General features: G+C 44.8%; 1 protein-coding gene across 2 annotated transcripts; it reads left to right on the top strand.

Annotated features, from left to right (window-relative positions):
- The first annotated feature begins 47 nt into the window (after window positions 1–47).
- Window positions 48–19,188, top strand: ELMO2 (engulfment and cell motility 2). 2 transcript variants are annotated; one of them, XM_083873153.1, is made up of 21 exons: window positions 48–127; window positions 4,224–4,349; window positions 4,484–4,524; window positions 5,019–5,091; window positions 5,409–5,459; window positions 6,425–6,606; window positions 7,273–7,372; window positions 7,565–7,716; window positions 10,350–10,428; window positions 13,761–13,811; window positions 14,134–14,256; window positions 14,892–15,026; window positions 15,453–15,557; window positions 15,637–15,745; window positions 16,372–16,508; window positions 16,813–16,976; window positions 17,059–17,171; window positions 17,473–17,580; window positions 17,913–17,995; window positions 18,311–18,388; window positions 18,902–19,188. In XM_083873153.1, exons 2-21 carry the CDS (start codon window positions 4,272–4,274, stop codon window positions 19,100–19,102), a joined length of 2,163 nt encoding a protein of 720 aa, XP_083729279.1. In that variant the 5' UTR covers window positions 48–127; window positions 4,224–4,271; the 3' UTR covers window positions 19,103–19,188. The 2 variants fall into 2 exon arrangements, with proteins under 2 accessions (XP_083729279.1, XP_083729280.1); XM_083873154.1 differs by having other exon boundaries at window positions 77–95.
- The last annotated feature ends 124 nt before the right edge of the window (window positions 19,189–19,312 follow it).

Below are 19,312 nucleotides of genomic sequence, written 5' to 3'. Positions count from 1 at the left end.
GGCCGGCCCCCGGCGCTGGCAGCCGCTCCCGGAGGCGGGGCAGCGAGGGCACGGGGAGCTGACGTGAGCCCCGCCCGCCCGCCGCGGCCCCGGAGGCGAGGAGGGGCGCGGGGACGAGGGACGCTCGGTTAGCGGCGCTGCCTGGGCAGCCGGGGGGGGGCGGCGGGGCCGGGCCGAGTCTCCAGGGCCCCGCGGTCTCCATGGCAGCGCGGCGGGCCATGACGCGCCCAGGGGCGGCGCCAGCGGGGCCGGGAACGCGGGGCGGCCGCGGTGGGCCCGGGGAGAGCGCGGGCGGCGGGCGAGGGCGTGGATGGGGACAGGGACAGGGATAGCGATAGGGATAAGGAAAGGGATGGGGAATGCAGCGGGCGGGAGAGCGCCTCGGGTCTGCTTCCCCCGCCCTGGGCGCGCTGCGGTGCCGCGCCCACCGCCCTCCATCCCTCCATCCCTCCATCCCTGCCGGCGGCCCCTGCAGGCTCCGGCCTGGTTCCGCCGCCCGCCCCCGGCCCGGTTCTCACCGTGCCGCCCCCGCTCCCCCCGAGCTGCCACCGAGAGGGGCGAGGCCGGGGCTCCCCCGGGGGCCGGGGGACAGCGCGGACGCTGCTCGGCAGGAAAATGGTTTAACGCCTTTAGCTGGGTTTTGGGCCGAGCGTCAGGGGCTGCCGCCTGGCTGGCGGCTCTGAGGTCACTTGACTGATTGAAATAATAAAGCAGTTCTCTTTTTGCTTGTTGCTATCAGTTTCTGTCTTTGCCAGGAGATGGGCTCTGCCGTAACCGTGTTGAAATGTGCATGAGCAGGGCCCATAGGCGTGGTGCTTTACAGCCAGAGTGCAGCCGTGGAAGGCCTTGGGAGGAATGTAGGGTTCTAGAGGCAGGGAGTCTGAGCCATTTGGCTCTCTGGTTTATCTAGAGAGGGATGTTTCTCATTGCTTGTTGTGTGAGGTAACAGAAAACTGCACAGCCACCTAATGGATTGGACTCTGCTGTCTCTTACTCTTTCATGCTGCTTGGCCAGGGAATGTGTATTCTCTGCCCACCTGTCCCATTAGTCCCTCTGCCAACGACACTTCCAACTTTAGCTTGGCCATTTGGTACCATCTGGGGACTTGCTGAGGACTGCTGAGGGTGTTTTGTTGCATCTACAGGTTTCAGAAGCTGCAGCTATTCGCTTGTTGACTGGGGGATTCTACCAGGCAGCTTTTCTTTTTCAGGGAATGTTCTTTCATCCTCCTCATTTTCATTCTGTGTGCAGCACACTTTGTTCTCTATCTGTAATGAAAAGAAGATTGAGTTTGTGAATAGGGAAATTCTGCTTAAAATACTCTAGTTGTTTTAGCTTGCAGCTTCTCAGAAGTCTTTTGAATGGTGTGTTTTTAGTGGCTCTGCTAATTTTTCCTTGCCCTGCAGCTACCCTTGCACCACTGCTCTATATGACAGATCTCACTCTGCAGAAGCAGGCTGAATTAATTTTTGATGGATTTTAGCTTGGCTTCTGTCTCTCTGTGCAAACTGTGAGACATTGTTTACATGCTGTTGAGAGGAATGTGCTGTGAGAGCATGCACATAAGTGACTGATAAACACAATTACGCAACATCATGGTCTGTACTTCTTCATAAGAGCTTCTCAACAATTTTATCAGCTCTATCACTGTGGCACTGCAAAATATCCGTTGTAAAACCAAACGTCTTGACACCCCTCTTGTCTGCAGATTGCACTGCACAGTGGAATCTTTTCAAAGCATGCTTTTGGCAGGCAACCACGTTAAGAGACTGACCTGAAGTACCCTTTGTATTCATAGTCCAGTCTTCCTTGTCTTCTTCTGGAAAGCTGCTTCTGCTGAGCCATCAAGCTGTGTTAGTCCTTCAAAGCATTGTTTGACCAAGACTGTTCTAAAACGTTTCCTACCTTTTTAAAATTTTAATTCCTGCTTCTCTGGGTTCTCCTTAGCTAAATCACTTTGGTGTTCAAATCTCTGCCTTGGTGGAGGTATCTGTGTTGTCTGTTCTGTGGTGCTGCTGTGCAAAAAGAAATACCTTGAAGATATTTTTCAAAGTCTCAAAGCTCTGTTTCTTTCACTGTGTATTTGCTGTGCCTTGAATACTGATGGGAATAGGGAGCATGGTTGCCAGACATGAGTGGGTGCTCATTTATGGAAGAAATTTGGGGCAGAAATAAGTGTTAAATATCGTGGTGAGTTACTTTGAATTTGTATGCAGCTGAGAGGTTGTTTTTTTTTGTTTTTTTTTTTTTTTTGAGATACTAAGGTAGTGCAATACAACTTGGTTGGTCCCTGGTTTTGGTGATGAGGATATCAGGGGAGCTGCAGGTGGAGTGTGTGACCTCTAGGTGCTGTGTGCCCCTGCAGTACTTTTTTGGGGGTGAAACAGGACATTTATGTGGTTATTAAGGATGTGATTTAGTGGTGGACTTGACAGTGTTACATTTATAGATTTCATGATGTAAAGGTTATTTTCCAACCTAAATGTTCTATTATTTCTGAAGGATTTCCCCTCATATCAGTGTTTCTGTTTTAGTGGACACTTCCCCTCTCTGAATGAGGCGTGTTCTTTGAGTGGGAAAAGACAAGTAAAGGCTTTTACCTCTAGTAATCTGGACATCTTTGTTTTGGCATATAAAGTGCTGTATTTCCTTGTACTTTTCAGTAGCAACTTGCCATTTGCAGTACAGATAAAAGACTATGACTGTACTGCAAGAGGCTGAAGGGAGAAGTGGTAATTAGATGCTAATTACTCATGCATAATTACTCATGGGTAAATTAGCTTAAAAAGTTGCCAATTCAGTTCTTAGTACTCAGGGACTAATCTTTGGGCCTTGTATCTTCACTGTGTATTTGTTGTGTCTTGAACATTGAATAGATTTAGATGTTTTCTGGTTGTGACTTGGCTCACTGGTGGGAGAGGTAGTTACCTGTTCAGTTATTACAGGCTGGTTCCTGGGGATGTTGTGTGTGTGCTTCTGCACAGGACTGACGTTGCTCAGGCTTTCAGTTTAGGCCATCATAGCCTTTAATTGCTGGAGAACAGCGAGTGGAAATCCCACACCATTTGGGAACTGCCTGTCTGTTTCCAGATTTAATACATGGAAACCTGTGTACCCTGCAGGTCTGGGGGTGTCATACAAATTGGGCTCTTTGGGGATTGCTGGTTGTATACTGGTAATTGCTCTGATTTGGTTCCCTGAGTCTGCTGCTTTTCCAAGGCCAGCTAATGTGTGCTGCTTATCTGAAAGGTTGGAGATACTATATTGAACCTAACTTGATTGGCACTTTTCTGTATGAGATGTATTTAGTCTTACAGTCACTTAATGAGTTTTAAGAAAATGCAAGCCACTCTTGGGATTGGTGCTCAAGCAGAAAGAGAAGGCCAGGAGTACTGACTTGTAGCCATCTCTGTGAATTGGGGTAGGCTTTCCAGAATATCATGAAATTCTGAATCTGGCTTGCCAGATAATTGCCAGGTGGTGAGGGGTGGCCGAGTGGGCCAAGTCTGGCTGTCATAGGAGTGCAGGAGGTCAGGTTGTCCAGTTTTTTGGGCACAAACCACTGTGTCTGACAACTGACTGGGACCAAACCCTGAACACAAGCTTATGCTCTGAAAGGCAGATAAAGGGGTGAAAGGCAGACTTCCAGAGCAAATGCTGAGTTATCTTATTTTCTGTGATGGATGCTCATGTTTTGGATTTATGATGTTACAGGAAGGGAATAGGATAAAACCAGCTGCTGCTGCTTTGCCTTATAGCCTGTTTGGGTATCCTGAGTGGATCAAGTTATCTAAGAAATTTGGATGGGGCATGAGTAAACACCAGCCCGTGGGAGGGAGGCTACCTGGAGAGTCTGTTCCTGCTCTCACCTACAGACAGCAGCTGAGCCTGGGGACCTGCTGCTTTAGTAGTCCTGCAGACTGAGCTGCCAGTACAGACAGTGGGTGGCAGATGGGGCACTGCTGATCAGTGACTCTCCTTCTTGTGAGCACTTCAACAAGCTTTCAGAAGTATTTCTCAGGTGGTGAAGCTGGGCATGCAATTTTCACAACAGGCTGTTTGTGTGGGGCCTTGATCTCTGCTAATACTGGGTGGTTTTTGTCCCTGTCAGGCCCAGGAAACCACAAGGCTGAGCTTGGGTGTTTAGAAACTTGGTGTTAGATCCAGTGTAGCAAGTGAAATAGTTTTCAGAGAAGATGCTCACTATCCTTTCTCTTAACAGGTGTGGAGGTGTATGCTGTTGTAAAGGCACCTGGAAGAGTCTGGAGCAATGCCACCACCTTCAGACATTGTGAAAGTGGCTGTTGAGTGGCCAGGTGCCAATGCCCAGCTGCTGGAAATAGATCAGGTGAGACCTGGTATCCAGATGGGGGAGGAAAGGCACCCCAGCGTTGATACTGGAATGTGGGAAGCATAGAAATGGGCAGTATTCCTTTCTGGTTGAGAGGAACATGGCTACTGAGGACTCTCTTTCTGTTCTAGAAAAGGCCTCTTGCATCCATCATCAAGGAGGTCTGTGATGGGTGAGTAGTTCTTTGGGAATCCTTGTGGAGAAAGTCTGTCCTGCTGACAAGTCTTGCTGGGTTACTGTGGAAGTCTACTGCTTGTTAATGTGCTACTAGCACAGTCCATGCTGTGTGCTGCTGGTTTTGGCCATGGAATGGGATGGGGTTTAAATTGTGAAGAAAAGGATCTCCTGGAAAATAGGGGGGGATCTGTTTTTATTCCAGCTCTAAGTGTGTGCATTTGTATGCCCTAGGGTCACTTTCTCTGAGGATTGGCCCATCCTGCTGTTCTTGAAGTTCAGGTGTTCCATGGAGCTGATTTAGAGTAGGCTGAACTCTCACACTGTCCTCAAGAGAAGTTCTCTCTCCTCTTTGGGAGACCTAATTTCCCCTGCTAAAGCTTTGCTTGAAAGTTCTTTTGCAACTTCCTTGGATCAAGCTCCATTTCCTAATTGACAGCCAGAAGAAAAAGGACAGAGACACTTAATGTATCCTCCTTCTTCCTCTGCCAGGTGGTCGTTGCCAAACCCTGAGTACTACACCCTTCGTTATGCTGATGGTCCTCAGCTGTACATCACAGAGCAGGTCAGTGTGAGAGGGAGCAGTTTGCTGGTATCCTGGGTGAGAGTCCAGAATGTCTTGGACTACTGTTGTGGAACAATATTGGCACTAATCCTTGAGGAGCAGCATCTCTGCTCTCAGAGAGATTCAGACTCAAATGGTGCCATCCAACAGAGGAGCTTTGCACTGCTCCCTTTGCATGTGGGGACTCAGGCACTCCAGTTCAATACCCTCAGTAAGGTTTTGTGGCATAGGAGCCTCTTTACTTGTGCACTGTAGCTCCATCTGAGTTCTTTCTCCCACCCCACTTTTCCACAGTTTAAATTTGGGTTTTCTTTCAGACTCGCTGTGACATCAAGAATGGAACTATCCTACAGCTGGCAGTCTCCCCGGTAAATGCTTCCTCACTTCTCTCTTTCTCAGTAACTCTCCATGGGTGACAGGCTGTTTCTTACCTCTTGGCTTTTCTTTCTCCTGCTCCCCAAATTGAAGGGGGGTTACCTTTGTTGTGGGCCCTTCCACGCAGTGAGGCATGCACTCTTTGTTATCCATCCTGGCTGTGGTGTGTGTCTTTCCTTTGGATGCTCTGCCCTTTTATAGGACTTCCTGTCAATAAATCCAGTCTAGTTTCAATACATCTCCTAGATCAGGATGCTGTGAAACACCTGACAAATGCATTCTCAATATGAGTGCACTTAGCATGGTCAGTTAGTAAGCAACAGTTCCAGCAATTAATGCTAAAAATTAAAATGGAGACAAATTTGATGAAGAAGAGGTGGTTCCTGCTGAATTCTTGATATTGTGCCCTCAAAAGTCATCATTTTTTGCACCTTTCTTTTTACTTAAATTTTTAAACCTTTTTTTGTGCAAATGTCTTGGCATAGAGCTGAAGTTGAATAGAACTGGGAGAAGGGATTTGGGCAAAAGGCAATTAAAAGGATATCAGTGATCTATGTCTGAGAAATCTTTCAGAATGTCTTGTGGATACACAAAATGAGATCATGCTTCTCTTTGAATCTATGAGACTTTTAATCAATATTGTATTTCTTTAATGGTTGCTCCATATTTCTATACCCACCTCCACTCACCTCAGCGAGGAGAAAAGCAGGCATTTGCTCTACCATGCAAAACAGCATTTTACTCACCTCCTGCTTAGCTGTAACTGTTGCTGAGAGAAGCCTTTTTTTAGCCTGCCTTAGACTTGCTGACTGCAGCTACCGAATGTGACTTTGCTGGTATCTCTACCCTGGCTCTGCTCTCCCTGCCCACCCATGGGTTCTGACAGAATGCTGATGCTGGCAGGACTCGGGCTGCAGGTGACTGCTCTGTAACTGGCACCACCCCTCTTTCCTGCCAGTCCAGGGCAGCTCGCCAGCTGATGGAGAGGATCCAGTCTCACAGCATGGAAGCCCGGCTGGATGCCATGAAGGAACTGGCCAAACTTTCAGCAGACGTCACCTTTGCCACAGAGTTCATCAACATGGAAGGGATTACAGTGCTCACACGGCTTGTGGAGAGTGGGACCAAGCTTCTATCCCAGTAAGCTTCCTTTATTCCAGGACTCTGGGGGAAGACCTCAAATAAGGGGCTAATTCTGCTTTGCTGAAGTAGCATTAAGCAACTAACCTTATAGCTAATGCTGAGCTGTGGAGACAAAGTCTTTCCAGTCATTTGCTAAACCTCACGAGGCAGGAGACAGTCATGAACTGTAATAGCATTTATAGCTCCTCTTATATATTAGCAACTACTAAATTTTTGGCATTTTTTGCACTTTCCTTCACTCTCTTTTATCTTTCTTGTGATTATGTATTAAATTTTCTAGAATTCATGCTGTGCCTTCATTTTATTCCAAGTCAGGCCCCAATATTTAGAGGACAATTAACTTCCCTTTGTGGTTTTTTTTGATGAGAAAACATGTTTGTTCCTTTGATTAGCCAAGTACTGATCCAGGTGTTGTGAGTCTCTGGTGGCAGGACTAGGGACTTACTATTGCTAATTTTAATTTGTGCTTTGTAACCAGGAAAAATAAAATATCTTTCTACAAAACAGTAAAATTATCTGCATAAATGCATACACTTTATTGCTCCCCCAGGTGCCAAACTGTGTTATTAGGAGAACTTGGTGACATTTTTCTCTTATCCAGCTTGAGCAGGCTTTTTTTTCTTGCCAGCAGATCTCTTGTAACTGAACTCTTCAATTTCTCAGTTACAGTGAGATGTTGGCTTTCACCCTGACTGCCTTCTTGGAGCTCATGGACCACGGTATTGTCTCCTGGGACATGGTCTCAATAACCTTCATCAAACAGGTGAGTTTGGGTGGAGGGCATGAGTGGATATTATTTCTTTTCATGCTTTCATGCATCTCCCAGGAAGAGCAGAAGACTCTGAGAAGCTGAGTACTGTCTGAGAACACAGTGACCCCCTTTCTGAGCCTGTCCCACTCTCCACAATGTCTCCTGGGTGGGCAGCAGCTGACCTGCTGGTTGCTGTGGTTTCAGATTGCCGGGTACGTGAGTCAGCCCATGGTGGACGTGTCCATCCTGCAGCGCTCCCTGGCCATCCTGGAGAGTATGGTGCTCAACAGCCAGAGCCTGTACCAGAAGATTGCAGAGGAAATCACTGTGGGGCAGCTCATTTCCCACCTGCAAGTGTGAGTGTCCACCCAGCAATGGTGTGATTGATACCAATTTTATGACTACTTGTTTTTTTCAAAATACATCCTCTTACATTTGGAGCGCACAAAGATCATATTTTTTAAAGTATTATCAATATGACAGCTTACTTGAACTTCAGGATTTCTAATGGATTTTAGAAAAATACATTCTATGTTCTGGAAGCATTTGGGCACAGGAGTGTTGAATAAAGATATTTAGCTTAAAATAACTGCCCAAGTGTGTTCAGTGCTAGTACCAAACCTGCATTTTACCAGAACAACTTCCCAAAGGTTTTGCATTCAGCTGTCTGTCACTTTTACCCCTCTTTAAATTGACTCCACTAGAATCTGAGAGCTCATCATTGTCTGGGTTTTGTCCTGCATACTAAGGAAGAAAACAATTGCTTTTCTTGCTTGAAGGGATTAAAAATTCCCTTCATCTCCTTCTGCTCTTTTCAAACAAACTGGCAAATTAATATCTGTCTCTTAGGGCTATTTGTCTAGGTCAGTTCTACTCTTCGTTATAAAAACGCAGCACGTAGTTGTTAGAGCTTTGAGTTGGTTGGGTTTTTTCTCAAGCCTTTTAATCCTGAACGTGTGGAAAAGCACTGTTTGTGAAAGAGATTGATACTCCTTAGTCAGTGGACAGTAGTTTAGCCAAATTACAGTGCAAACAAAGTTTTGCATCAATGTCACTGTATGCTTGAAGTGTTTATACATTTGAATTTGGTTAACAGAATAGCTGAATAAGTTCTCCTGAACACTCCAGCAGCTTTGTTCTGCAAAGAGTGTATGTTTTTTCAGCTTTATGAGTTCTGGTTTAGTCAAACACAGATTTGGTCCTAACATTGAACACACTTGTGCAGTTTTTTTAAGCAAATTATCTTTATTCAAAACTTAAACTTGGGTGCTTAAGTGCTTCCAGAACACAAATTCATGCAGGGAATATTTTGAAAAGGGAGATGGAGAGTGAGTCAGGATTTGCTGGTGGTTTTCTTGGCAAGACCATCAGGAGGGAACAGTTCATAACAGAGGATATGTTCTGGAAGAACATGACCATGGAAACAAGTCCAAAGGACATGAGTTAGAAGAGGAGAAACTAACCAAAAAATTTTTCTGCTTTATCAAAAAGCAAGCAGTGTAGTGAAAAGAGCAACAAACCCTGAAAAAGAGAGCAAAAGTGAATGACAGACTTCAGAGACCTGTGCAGCTCGGAGGCCCAAGGAGAACCTGGATGATGCATGGAGATTTGCATGTTTGAAGTACAGCAGACTGATCAAAATGAAAAAGATTTGGAAGGGAGCAGTAGAAGAAAGAATATCGTTATCCAGAGATATGTCAAAGTGAGGAAAATAAGTATTTAAGCTAAAAGAAGCATTTGCTTTAGATCTTTTATAAAAAGATCTTTTATTTCTACATGTATAGTTAAATAAATAAATAAATATTTTTTAAAGTAGTAAATTCACACACACAAATTCATTTAGGTGATACACTGGACTTCTGTTTATCAAGAAGAGCTTGATGCAATAGTGCACTGGGTCTGGCGTGAGATGGAGTTCACTTCCCCAGGGCAGCCCTGACAGTGCTGTGCTGTGCACTGAGAGCTGAAAAGGTGTTGATAAAGAACCCAGTATTTTGGCTGCTGCTGAGCAGTGCTCCAGCATCAGAACTGTCTGTCCAATGTTTCCTCCCATCCACTACCCTTGGGCTGGACAAGGTCTTGGGGGGGCCATAGCCAGGGCAGCTGACCCAGGCTGACCATTTGACATCTGCTCAGCAGCAAAAGCTAAGAGAAAGGAGGGATGAGAGTTGTTTGCTGCTATGACATTTGTCTTCCAAAGCAAAAGTGCTGAAGCCCTGCTTCCCAGGAAGTTGCTGGATATCACCTGCTAATGGGAAGTAGAGAATATTTTTTTTTCCTTTGCTTCCATGCCCAGCCTTTGCTTATGCTTTATTAAGCTATCTTTATATAGTAGAGTTTTTCCCATCCTGTTTTCTCCCTTGCCTTGTCTGCTGAGGAGGGAAGGGATAGAGTGGCTTGATAGCCAAGGTCTACCCCCTAGGAAGAATTAGAGTATTGCAGGAAACAAACCTGCGTTTGATAGAATATCAGGATAAGGACAGAAGAATATAATTGGCATTTAGAAGCTTAGTTTTTTGTGCTGTTTTGAACAGGACAAGTATAACCACATGCTGTGTGTGACCTAGGAAGGGACTAAGCACCCTTTACCTGAAGAAGTTCTTCAGTGAGCATTATTTCCCCTTAGTTCCATTTGCTTTTGGTGGCTTCCATTGGCATAGAGGAGAAAAGTAACTTGCTCCATACATGTTTCAACTCATGTAGCAGACTGTACTATGACCAGGTTTCACAGAGATGGTTTCAGCATTGGAAACAAACTGGTGATGCTGGGCTGCAGTCTTCTCTATCTCCTGGATAATGGACCTATGAGTCAGAAATTCCTGTCAGGTTTTTGCAAGCCTTTTGGAGAGTTGGACATCATAAGGATAGTTTGTATGAGTCCTGCTTGTCTGTTGAAAATGCAAGGCAGCTGTAATCAGTGTTCTCATGGTGCTGGTAAAGCACCAATACTGCCTGTTGCCTTACAAGCCTCCCTTTTTTGTTTCTGCAGCTCAAACCAAGAGATTCAGACATATGCCATTGCCTTGATCAATGCCCTCTTCCTGAAGGCACCCGAGGACAAGAGACAGGTTTGTTCTTGCCTTTTGACTTTAAACCTGAGTGATGGTTGCTGCCTGGCTGTTTATGCCTCAGAAATCGTATTGTCTGGGCAAGGTAGACCTAAGACCTTGCCAAGAACTTAAGTGGCTGTTTCAGTATGGCAACAGAGGAGAAAAAGTACCACCCCATTAATAATGTGTCCTGGAGCACACATCTATATTTAGGACATCCTCAGAAAGGATTCTGAAAGACCTTCAGAGACAGCAAGTAATCCTCCAGACAGGATGGGAAGTTTTTTTTAAGTCAATTGTGTATGGGAGAGGTAGGCTGGGTAGACTCCTTGGGGCTGTATGTGCTTAATAACAAAACATCCCACCTCCCTCTCTGCCAAAAAGGGACCTTTCTTAAGTCATAGAAGGATATTCCTCCTGGCAAATGTGAGAAATGAAACACTGCCCTGCTCTGAGGAAACTCCCTAGATCTCAGCTACCTGCAAGATGTGCATATGTGTGTATTGTGTAGCTTTGCTGTGTTAAGCCTTTCTTCTCTAGTGCCCTGTTTGTGCCTTATTCCTGGACTCCAAGCTAAATCCTGTCTGCTTCTCTTTGTGCCTTTTTTTGCTTTCTGCCAGCAGGACAAGCTGCTTAACCCACTAGACCTGCCCATCACTGTAAGTAACTCAAGCCTGGGGGCTGGTCGTGTAGGGGACCTGTAGGCATGTTAGCTTTTCTCTGTGCCTCCTTGTATCCCAGGGATGATGCCCACAGCCTCAGAGAGTGGATGAACCTAGGGAGAAGGGCGGGAGGACTCCTGGGGATGCACCCAGACTGTGGAGGGGAGAAGAATCAGTAGCAGGAGAAACCCTGAACTGTGCACACAAGGTCATACAGATGGTCATAAAAGGAAACTGATACTGCAAGACTGACCAGGTGAACCAACTGTAAAACTGGAACAAGTCCTTTAGTAATCTCAGTCGCCTTAAACTTACTGCAGCATGACTTTATACCCCAAATCTCACTTGTGTTAATGACAATTTCATATCTAGCTGCATCCTTCTAAAGATAGAGCTGTTTGTCTGTGAAGAGCAGTCACAGAACTTGATGCTGACTGGGGGCTAGAGCATAAATTCTGCCTAAATTGTGACTTCTCCCTTATGGTAATTGTAGTGTAAGAATGTTTTTTGCCCTGTGCTAACTCCAGGGAAATCAGGAGTTAATAGGTTGATTTGGAACCTTCTGTATTGAGATACTGGTAGGTTTCTTGGTTTTCTGCATGGCACAGAGAATGTTCCACTTTTTTCAAGGATGCAGCGCCTTCAGAGTGGAAACTGCCATCTCAATAAATGTTACATAATTTCTAAAATTAATGGATATGCTTAATACATGAAAATAAGAAAAATCATACTCCTCTGTTGGTAATTCAGCAAAGATAGTAGACTTAACATGACTGACTTAACAAATAAAATTCCAAGGGATTTTTCACTTTTTTTCCCCTCCCTTGAATACAATCCAAATGACCACAAAGGGCCATGAAGTTGATTAAGGGACTTGGAGTGTCTATCTTACATATGGATGGAGCCTGAGAGATTTGGGATTGCTCAGCCTTAAGAAGAGAAGACTCAGGGAGGTCTTAGTTTAAATATCTGATGGAAGGGAATAAAAAAGAGGGAGCCTGACTCCTCTCAGTTGTGTCTAGTGACAGGACAAGAGGCAGTGGGCACAGCTTAAAACCCAGGAAATTCCACATGAATATGTGCACACCCACACAACATAAATATGAAAGTGATCAAACACTGGAACACATTACCCAGAGAGGTTATGGAGTCTCCATCACTGGAGATACTAAAAACCTGACTGGACACAGTCCTGGGCAATGAGATTTGTCTGATGTTGCTTGAACCAGCAGAGTTGGACTAGGTGATCTCAAGACATCCCTTTCAGCATAAATCATTCTGTGTTTCTATGAGCATCAAGCAGCAAAGGGCCTTACTGGACTCAGTAGAGCATAGATCCCTCAGCAGTGGTTAGACTGTGTGTGTGCTCATGCTTCTTTCTATGCTGTTTAGAATTGTTTGATTGTCTTTGTCCTTCCCACTTTTTATCTGCTTCAGTCACCTGTTAATTCCATCCCATGTACAAACTAATTCCTTCAGAGAAAGGATTCTTTGTGTCGCATGCATGAGCAAATCCTAACAACAGAACCTTTTCCTGTTCTCAGTACTACATCTCACAAATAGTAGTAGAAAATAATGACTCAGAGGGCAGTGTGTTCTCTCTGAAAGCACCTCCTACTTCATCTAGATGCTTCTTAGATACCTTCCACTCAAACACTGGCTCACTTTGGTTGTAACACGAGCACTGCTGAACTTGCGGCCCTTACGGCTTGGCTGTCAGTCACTGTCTTGGTTCAGGACGTCTCTGCCTGGATCAAAAAGTGATAATAGGGACTCTGAACAAGGTTAATGCCCACATTTTACCAGACTTCTTACTCTGTCAGGAGTGATGTTGATATGAGCAGTTAGAACATCTTGGATTGCTCAGAATGTACACCTGATTGAGGGCAATTGTCTGAGATTCCATATCTGCTCCCAATGCAATTCTCAATCTGCACTGCACAGGAACATGACGAGATCTCAGACTGTCAGTTCTTTTGGACTTCTTCCAGATGATAAAATTCCCAACAGATTTTTCTTACCCAAAAGATTTTGCTTGTAACAGCAAACTCATGATATTCACCTTGACATTAGCATTTATGCCATTCTCCTAGCGAGGGTAATGAGGTCACTGGGATGTTAGAAAGTGCATCTTCACAATTTACAAGGAAAGCACAGGTTAAGTTTTTGCAGGTACATGTGTAATTGTTGCTGGAACTGAAGGCATCTTGCACCTGCTGTGACGTTTTGTCATCATGACTTGATGTTTGGGAAACCCTCCTCATCTAGAGAAGGAAGCCGTGCAGTCAAGAGGGAAACAGGAAGCTTTCCTCTAAGCATGAAAATCATCAGCCTGTATTTTAGTAAATTGAAATGCTTCTTCAAATTGTCTTCAAGCTGACTTCTGAACATCTCTTTAGGAACTGAACAAAAGAAATAAATTCCAGAGGGAGAGTTTTTGAGAGGGAGGAGCCTGAAACCTGCATCTCATAGCTCTTTTTATCTTGGGTGTTTACCTTGGTGTAAGAAGCTGTGAAATGCTGACTGGAGGAAGCTCTTGTAGATGGCAGATTTTTCCTGGGCAATACACAATATGCTCCCTGCTGCCATATCTCCTAATTCATAGACTTCCATTTTTTCCTTTCTGCACAGTGGGAGCTTTTTGTTGATATTTCACTCATGTTATTTCATCTTTAAATTCCACAACAGGAAATGGCTAATGCATTTGCCCAGAAGCACCTGAGGTCTATAATCCTAAATGTAAGTATGCCTGGAATGACAAAGTGCTTCCTAATGTCCTCTCAATGGAGGTTTCACTTGTGTGTAGTGTAAATTCTGCTGCCTTCAGGGCACTTTCAGAAAAGTGACTCTTTCAAAGGTAAAAGTTATTCAAAAGGGAGTTACCAGGATGCTGCTTTCTGCTCTTACAGAGCATTATAGTGATGGTTCTGGTGGAATATAGAGGTTAAACAACTGAATCTTTATATAGAGAGATGCACATGCAGTCTGACATATGCCTAGGGCTAATACCTCAGCTTTTATTTGCATTCTCTTAATTTCTACCCTCTCCTTTATTTTGCAGCATGTGATCAGAGGAAATCGCCCCATTAAAACAGAAATGGCACATCAGCTCTACGTCCTGCAGGTTCTGACCTTTAATCTCCTGGAAGAGAGAATGATGACCAAGATGGATCCCAATGATCAGGTCAGTATTAGAGCTGAGTAAGATCTGATAGAATAAGATGTACAAGGGGCCTTATTCCTGAGCTCCTTAGTGCTATAGAATTTGCAGTGGATAGTACATAAAGTTTCAAACTCACCCTTCACATTGTAAACCTTGAGATTAGGGTTATGCTCATGACCATCATACTGTATTCTGTGCAACTCTGAGATGTAACTGGGCACTGAAAGTCATATACTCATTTCTTGACCAGTGTGATGCCAGCTGTCAAACTGGTTACTTTACCTCTATAGAGGGCACATCATTTTATCCATTTGCTTGTAGTGTAGGAGGAAAACAGGGCATTTTTCAGGTGTCTGTTACTCAGTTGTATTGCAGTCTTTAAGGAGAAATGCCATAGCATTACCTGAATGCCTAGAAATTGCCTGTAACTAAACTTGCAGTTAAAGAAAAATGCAAACAAATATTTTACATTACCCACTGTAGTGAAACTTGCGATTTTGAAATGGATTACCTGTTTGTGCATAGTGTTAATGACCTTTGGCATCTCTCTCTCTTCCTTTTGTGAGCTCTGAAGAGAAATGCAGCACTGTGCTTTATGTGAAAATACTGCTGTAGTGACTGATCATGTCACCACTTCCCTGCCTTCTGTCCTTCAGGCACAGAGAGACATCATATTTGAATTGAGAAGAATTGCCTTTGATGCAGAGTCTGACAGCAACACCGTCCCTGGCAGCGGAACAGAGAAACGCAAAGCCATGTACACCAAGGACTACAAGATGCTGGGATTCACTGTATGCATCTAGACTGTGAACCTTGTGAAGGCAATCTAAGCAATCTCCATAGGAGTTGTGGGGAAATAAGGAACAGAAATAGCTGTTTTCTTTACTTTACTTGGATATCTGAGTTTAGAGATTCAGTTACACTCACACTCCTGGGGAAGATCGTTATGAACTTGCAGATGGATTACATGCAAGGGTTCATTAGGCATTCTCTGGAGGTATTTCCTTACCGTATGCACCTGTGCTATGAAGATCTTGGGATCAGCCTCTCCTCCAGAAAGTTCAGCTAGCATTGTCAGCAAGTGTTCAGGGTTACCTCTTGGATAGATGTGAGGGAGTGCTTGATGGACAGGTGGTTTAAAATTCATTCAGAAAAGGTTCTCTTACAATTCCTTTGAGGTAATTTGTTTGGATTATTTCTACACACTCTTTTCACAGAATCACATCAATCCAGCCATGGATTTTACACAGACTCCTCCTGGGATGCTGGCACTGGACAACATGCTTTACTTGGCCAAATTTCATCAGGACACCTACATCAGGGTATGTGAAGCTGCTGATTTTTACAGATGCCAACACCTCAGCAGCTCTTCTTAGTGTGTGTGGCATCCTGTTCTTGTAGATTGTTCTGGAGAACAGCAGTCGAGAAGATAAACATGAGTGTCCCTTCGGGCGCAGTGCCATTGAGCTCACCAGGATGCTTTGTGAGATCCTGCAAGTTGGGGAACTCCGTAAGTACCATTTTTTACCCAGCTTTACAGGCTGCTGGGCTGATGCTTCTAGAAACTAAAAGTCACAGATATTTGTACCTTCGTCTCACCTCTGCCATATAAAGACAGAGCAAGCTTGGAGTTGGCACTGTTGATGTCCAAGTGATAATACCACTATCAAAATAAAGTAAAAAATATTGGTGTGTGCACTCTGTTTCTCCTGAAAAACTGATGCAAGCAGAAAGCTTCAACTTCCCAGAGCTTCAGGAGGGTGCTGTATAAAAAAAATAGTCTTGAAACCATCACAGACTTGGGAGAAGCTTATTAGCTCTGACAGTTTCAAAACAGCATTCTGAGAAAATTAACCACTGTAAGAAATTCCACCAGAGGAAGGTGGGAAACACTGCAAGCAGTTATTTTGGGGGACCAGGATGAAAAGTCACAGAGGTTTGCATGGTGAAGTGTGGGGAGAATTGCTGTTGTCAATAAACTGTCTGTGGGGCGACAAAATATTGAACCTTTTCTTAATCTCTTGGAGTAAGTACTGTTGCACACCATCATTAGTCTGTCACTGTAGTGGACTTTATTTATTCCTAGTACCTTTTGTCCAGTATGCTCACATGGTTGTGCTTTGTTTCTTTCTGAAGCCAATGAAGGCCGGAATGACTATCACCCCATGTTTTTCACCCATGACCGTGCATTTGAGGAACTGTTTGCCATCTGTATCCAGCTGTTGAACAAGACCTGGAAAGAAATGAGGGCAACAGCAGAAGATTTTAATAAGGTCAGGGGGAGAAGAGATATTTTTCTGAGTTCTATTGCAGATCAGCACATGTTCACTCAGTCTGTACATTTGGTTAAAGAGTAGGGCACAGAAGATGTAACAGGGCATTGGTATGTGCTGTAAGGGAGGATGACAACTTTTATTTGGAATGCCTTGAGGTCCTTCTTGTTTCTTCTGGATCTTCAAAGTCAATAGTACACTGATACTCCTGGCTCTCCTTATCCCATGTCAGTTCCTTGCTGCCATTGATACTCTGCTGCCAACAAGAAGGTGACTTGTTTTTTTTCCTGTCCCACCTCTTTAGGTTATGCAGGTTGTTAGGGAACAGATCACAAGGGCTCTCCCCTCTAAACCAAACTCCTTGGACCAGTTCAAGAGCAAACTGCGCAGCCTGAGCTATTCTGAGATCCTGCGGCTACGCCAGTCTGAGAGAATGAGCCAAGATGACTTCCAGTCTCCACCTATTGTGTACGTGCCTAACAAAAACAGTTGCCTTCTATCCTTGCCATTATCTCCATTTTCTGCTTACTCTTCCATATTTAATTGCCAGGGAGCTGAGAGAGAAAATCCAACCCGAGATCTTGGAGCTGATAAAGCAACAGCGCCTGAACAGGCTTTGTGAGGGAAGTAGCTTTAGAAAAATTGGAAATCGCAGAAGACAAGGTAAGGTGACAGTATCTACTGTATTTTTTCCTGTGAAGAACTGTAGCAAATAAGATCTAATTAATTAATCTGCCAGCAGGCATGTTGCCAGAAAGAAAAGCTGGTTACTTGGGCAGTCCATATCAGCCAGTAGTTTGCACAAATGTGCATTTCTAAGAATACAGCCATCCCCTCATGAATAAGAAGCTGTGCTGAGGAACTGGTCGAGCAGATGGATTGGGTGGAGAGGCTGTAACATAGTGGCTGTGAGTCCTTATGTGAACCACCTTGCTCAGTTTACTCTACTTGGTGTGTGTTCCAGAAAGATTCTGGTATTGTCGCCTGGCTCTGAATCACAAGGTGCTACACTATGGAGATCTGGAAGATAATGCCCAGGGGGAAGTGACCTTTGAATCTTTACAAGAAAAAAGTAAGTCCTGATTACAGGCTGTGCACTCTTCTGTGCTCTGCTGTCTAGAGGCTGAATATAATCCTAGATAAAGATGAAAGACCCAAGGCTGAAGCTCTGACTAAGGGGATACCAACTTTTGATCCTTGCCCAAATTCTTCAAACCTTGGAATTATTTGATAGTTCTTTTTTTTTAAAGCCAGCTGCAGGGATGTCTTACCAGTAATGTGTTTTGGAAAAGCTCACTAATGAGCTAAAAAAAACAAAGAATGTTCAGTTGCAAAGACAAAACAAAGTTCTGTCTTTTCCTGATTAGGATTGCTTTTTTGGGAGTTTCACTTTTTCACTGTTAGTTCCAGTTGCAGACATCAAAGCCATTGTCACAGGGAAGGATTGTCCACACATGAAGGAGAAAAGTGCACTGAAACAGAATAAGGCAAGTGCTCCCTTTTTGCTGTCATTAATATCTAATGATGTAGTGTTTAAGACTGAAAGCAAGCCATAGGAGTGAATGATCTCCCCCACTGCAGGTGTGTTGTGTACAAACCCCATCTCCTGTCTGGACCCTTTCCTAGTGTTCCTTTGTGACTGCAAGGAGCTGTAAGCATGATTGTGTTGTAGTCTCTTCAGAATTGCTCACAGGACCAGTATGGGAAAGTGTACTGGGCTGCAGCAAGGCAGCCCTTGGGGTGGCAGGCAGAAGGTGCTGTGCTTTGTTCAGTTGGTGAATGAAAGATTCTTTTCCATTTAGGAAGTGTTAGAATTGGCCTTCTCCATATTATATGATCCCGATGAGACCTTGAACTTCATTGCACCTAATAAATATGAGGTAAGAAACGTAGTGGTTAAGGAGTAGAATATATAGCAATTAACCTCAGAGATTAAGAAAGATTGATTGCTTCTCATTAGAGACTCGAGCAGGCTGTCTCTCACCAGGTTCTTTCCTAGAATATGTTGGTGATGCTTAGTATGAACCATCTTTTTTCCCCCTAATTTAAAAAGAAAAAAAAGTCCCACACTAATTTCCCCTAGTCTGGACTGCTACTTTTTTCCTCCTGTGATGCCTAGAATAGGTTTACTTTCTTCATTTGTTGTGCCACACTGGAAACTCCTGTCCTTCTAGTACAACCATGGGCTCACACTTTCCTCTAGGCTTGCAACTTCCATTGGAAATCTCTGTGGGTACTGTTGAAGGGTTGAGGGTGGGATTTTTTTTCCCTACATATTAACTCCCTCCAGTGTTTCCTGTCTTGAAGTTCTCCAATTTTGGGCATGGATGGAAAGATTGGACATCAGGTATCATTTCTGCCTGGAGTCGTGAACGACCCCTTCTTTTCCACAGTACTGTATCTGGATTGATGGGCTCAACGCCCTCTTGGGGAAGGACATGTCCAGTGAGCTGACCAAGAGTGACCTGGACACGCTGCTGAGCATGGAAATGAAGCTGAGGCTCCTGGACTTGGAGAACATCCAGATCCCCGAAGCGCCGCCGCCGATCCCCAAGGAGCCGAGCAGCTACGACTTCGTGTACCACTACGGCTGAGGGGCCGCTGGGGCCGCTTCTGCCGTGCCGGGGGCCCCGGCGCCGCCCGCCTTTTGTATCGGTTCCAATAATAACCAGTAGCGCTCCTGGGCGCCGCCGCCTCCGCCTCTTTCCGCCCCGCGCGGAGCGTCACCGCTGCGCGCCCGCCCCGCTCCGCCACCGTCCTCCTTCCCCCGCCCCGCCGGGCAACGTCACCGCGGCCCCGCTGTC

This window comes from Zosterops lateralis, assembly GCF_965231275.1.
Source record: "Zosterops lateralis genome assembly, chromosome: 16".
In the NCBI taxonomy this organism is placed as follows: domain Eukaryota; kingdom Metazoa; phylum Chordata; class Aves; order Passeriformes; family Zosteropidae; genus Zosterops; species Zosterops lateralis.
This window is presented reverse-complemented; position numbering and strand designations above follow the sequence as displayed.

Bases quoted from the DNA above. Each gene is read 5' to 3' on its own strand.
- ELMO2 (XM_083873153.1), top strand. From the start codon at position 4,272: ATGCCACCACCTTCAGACATTGTGAAAGTGGCTGTTGAGTGGCCAGGT. The intron at 15,746-16,371 runs GTAAGTACCATT...TTCTTTCTGAAG, and splicing joins CCTGCAAGTTGGGGAACTCC to CCAATGAAGGCCGGAATGAC. The intron at 17,581-17,912 runs GTAAGTCCTGAT...TTTCACTGTTAG, and splicing joins TGAATCTTTACAAGAAAAAA to TTCCAGTTGCAGACATCAAA.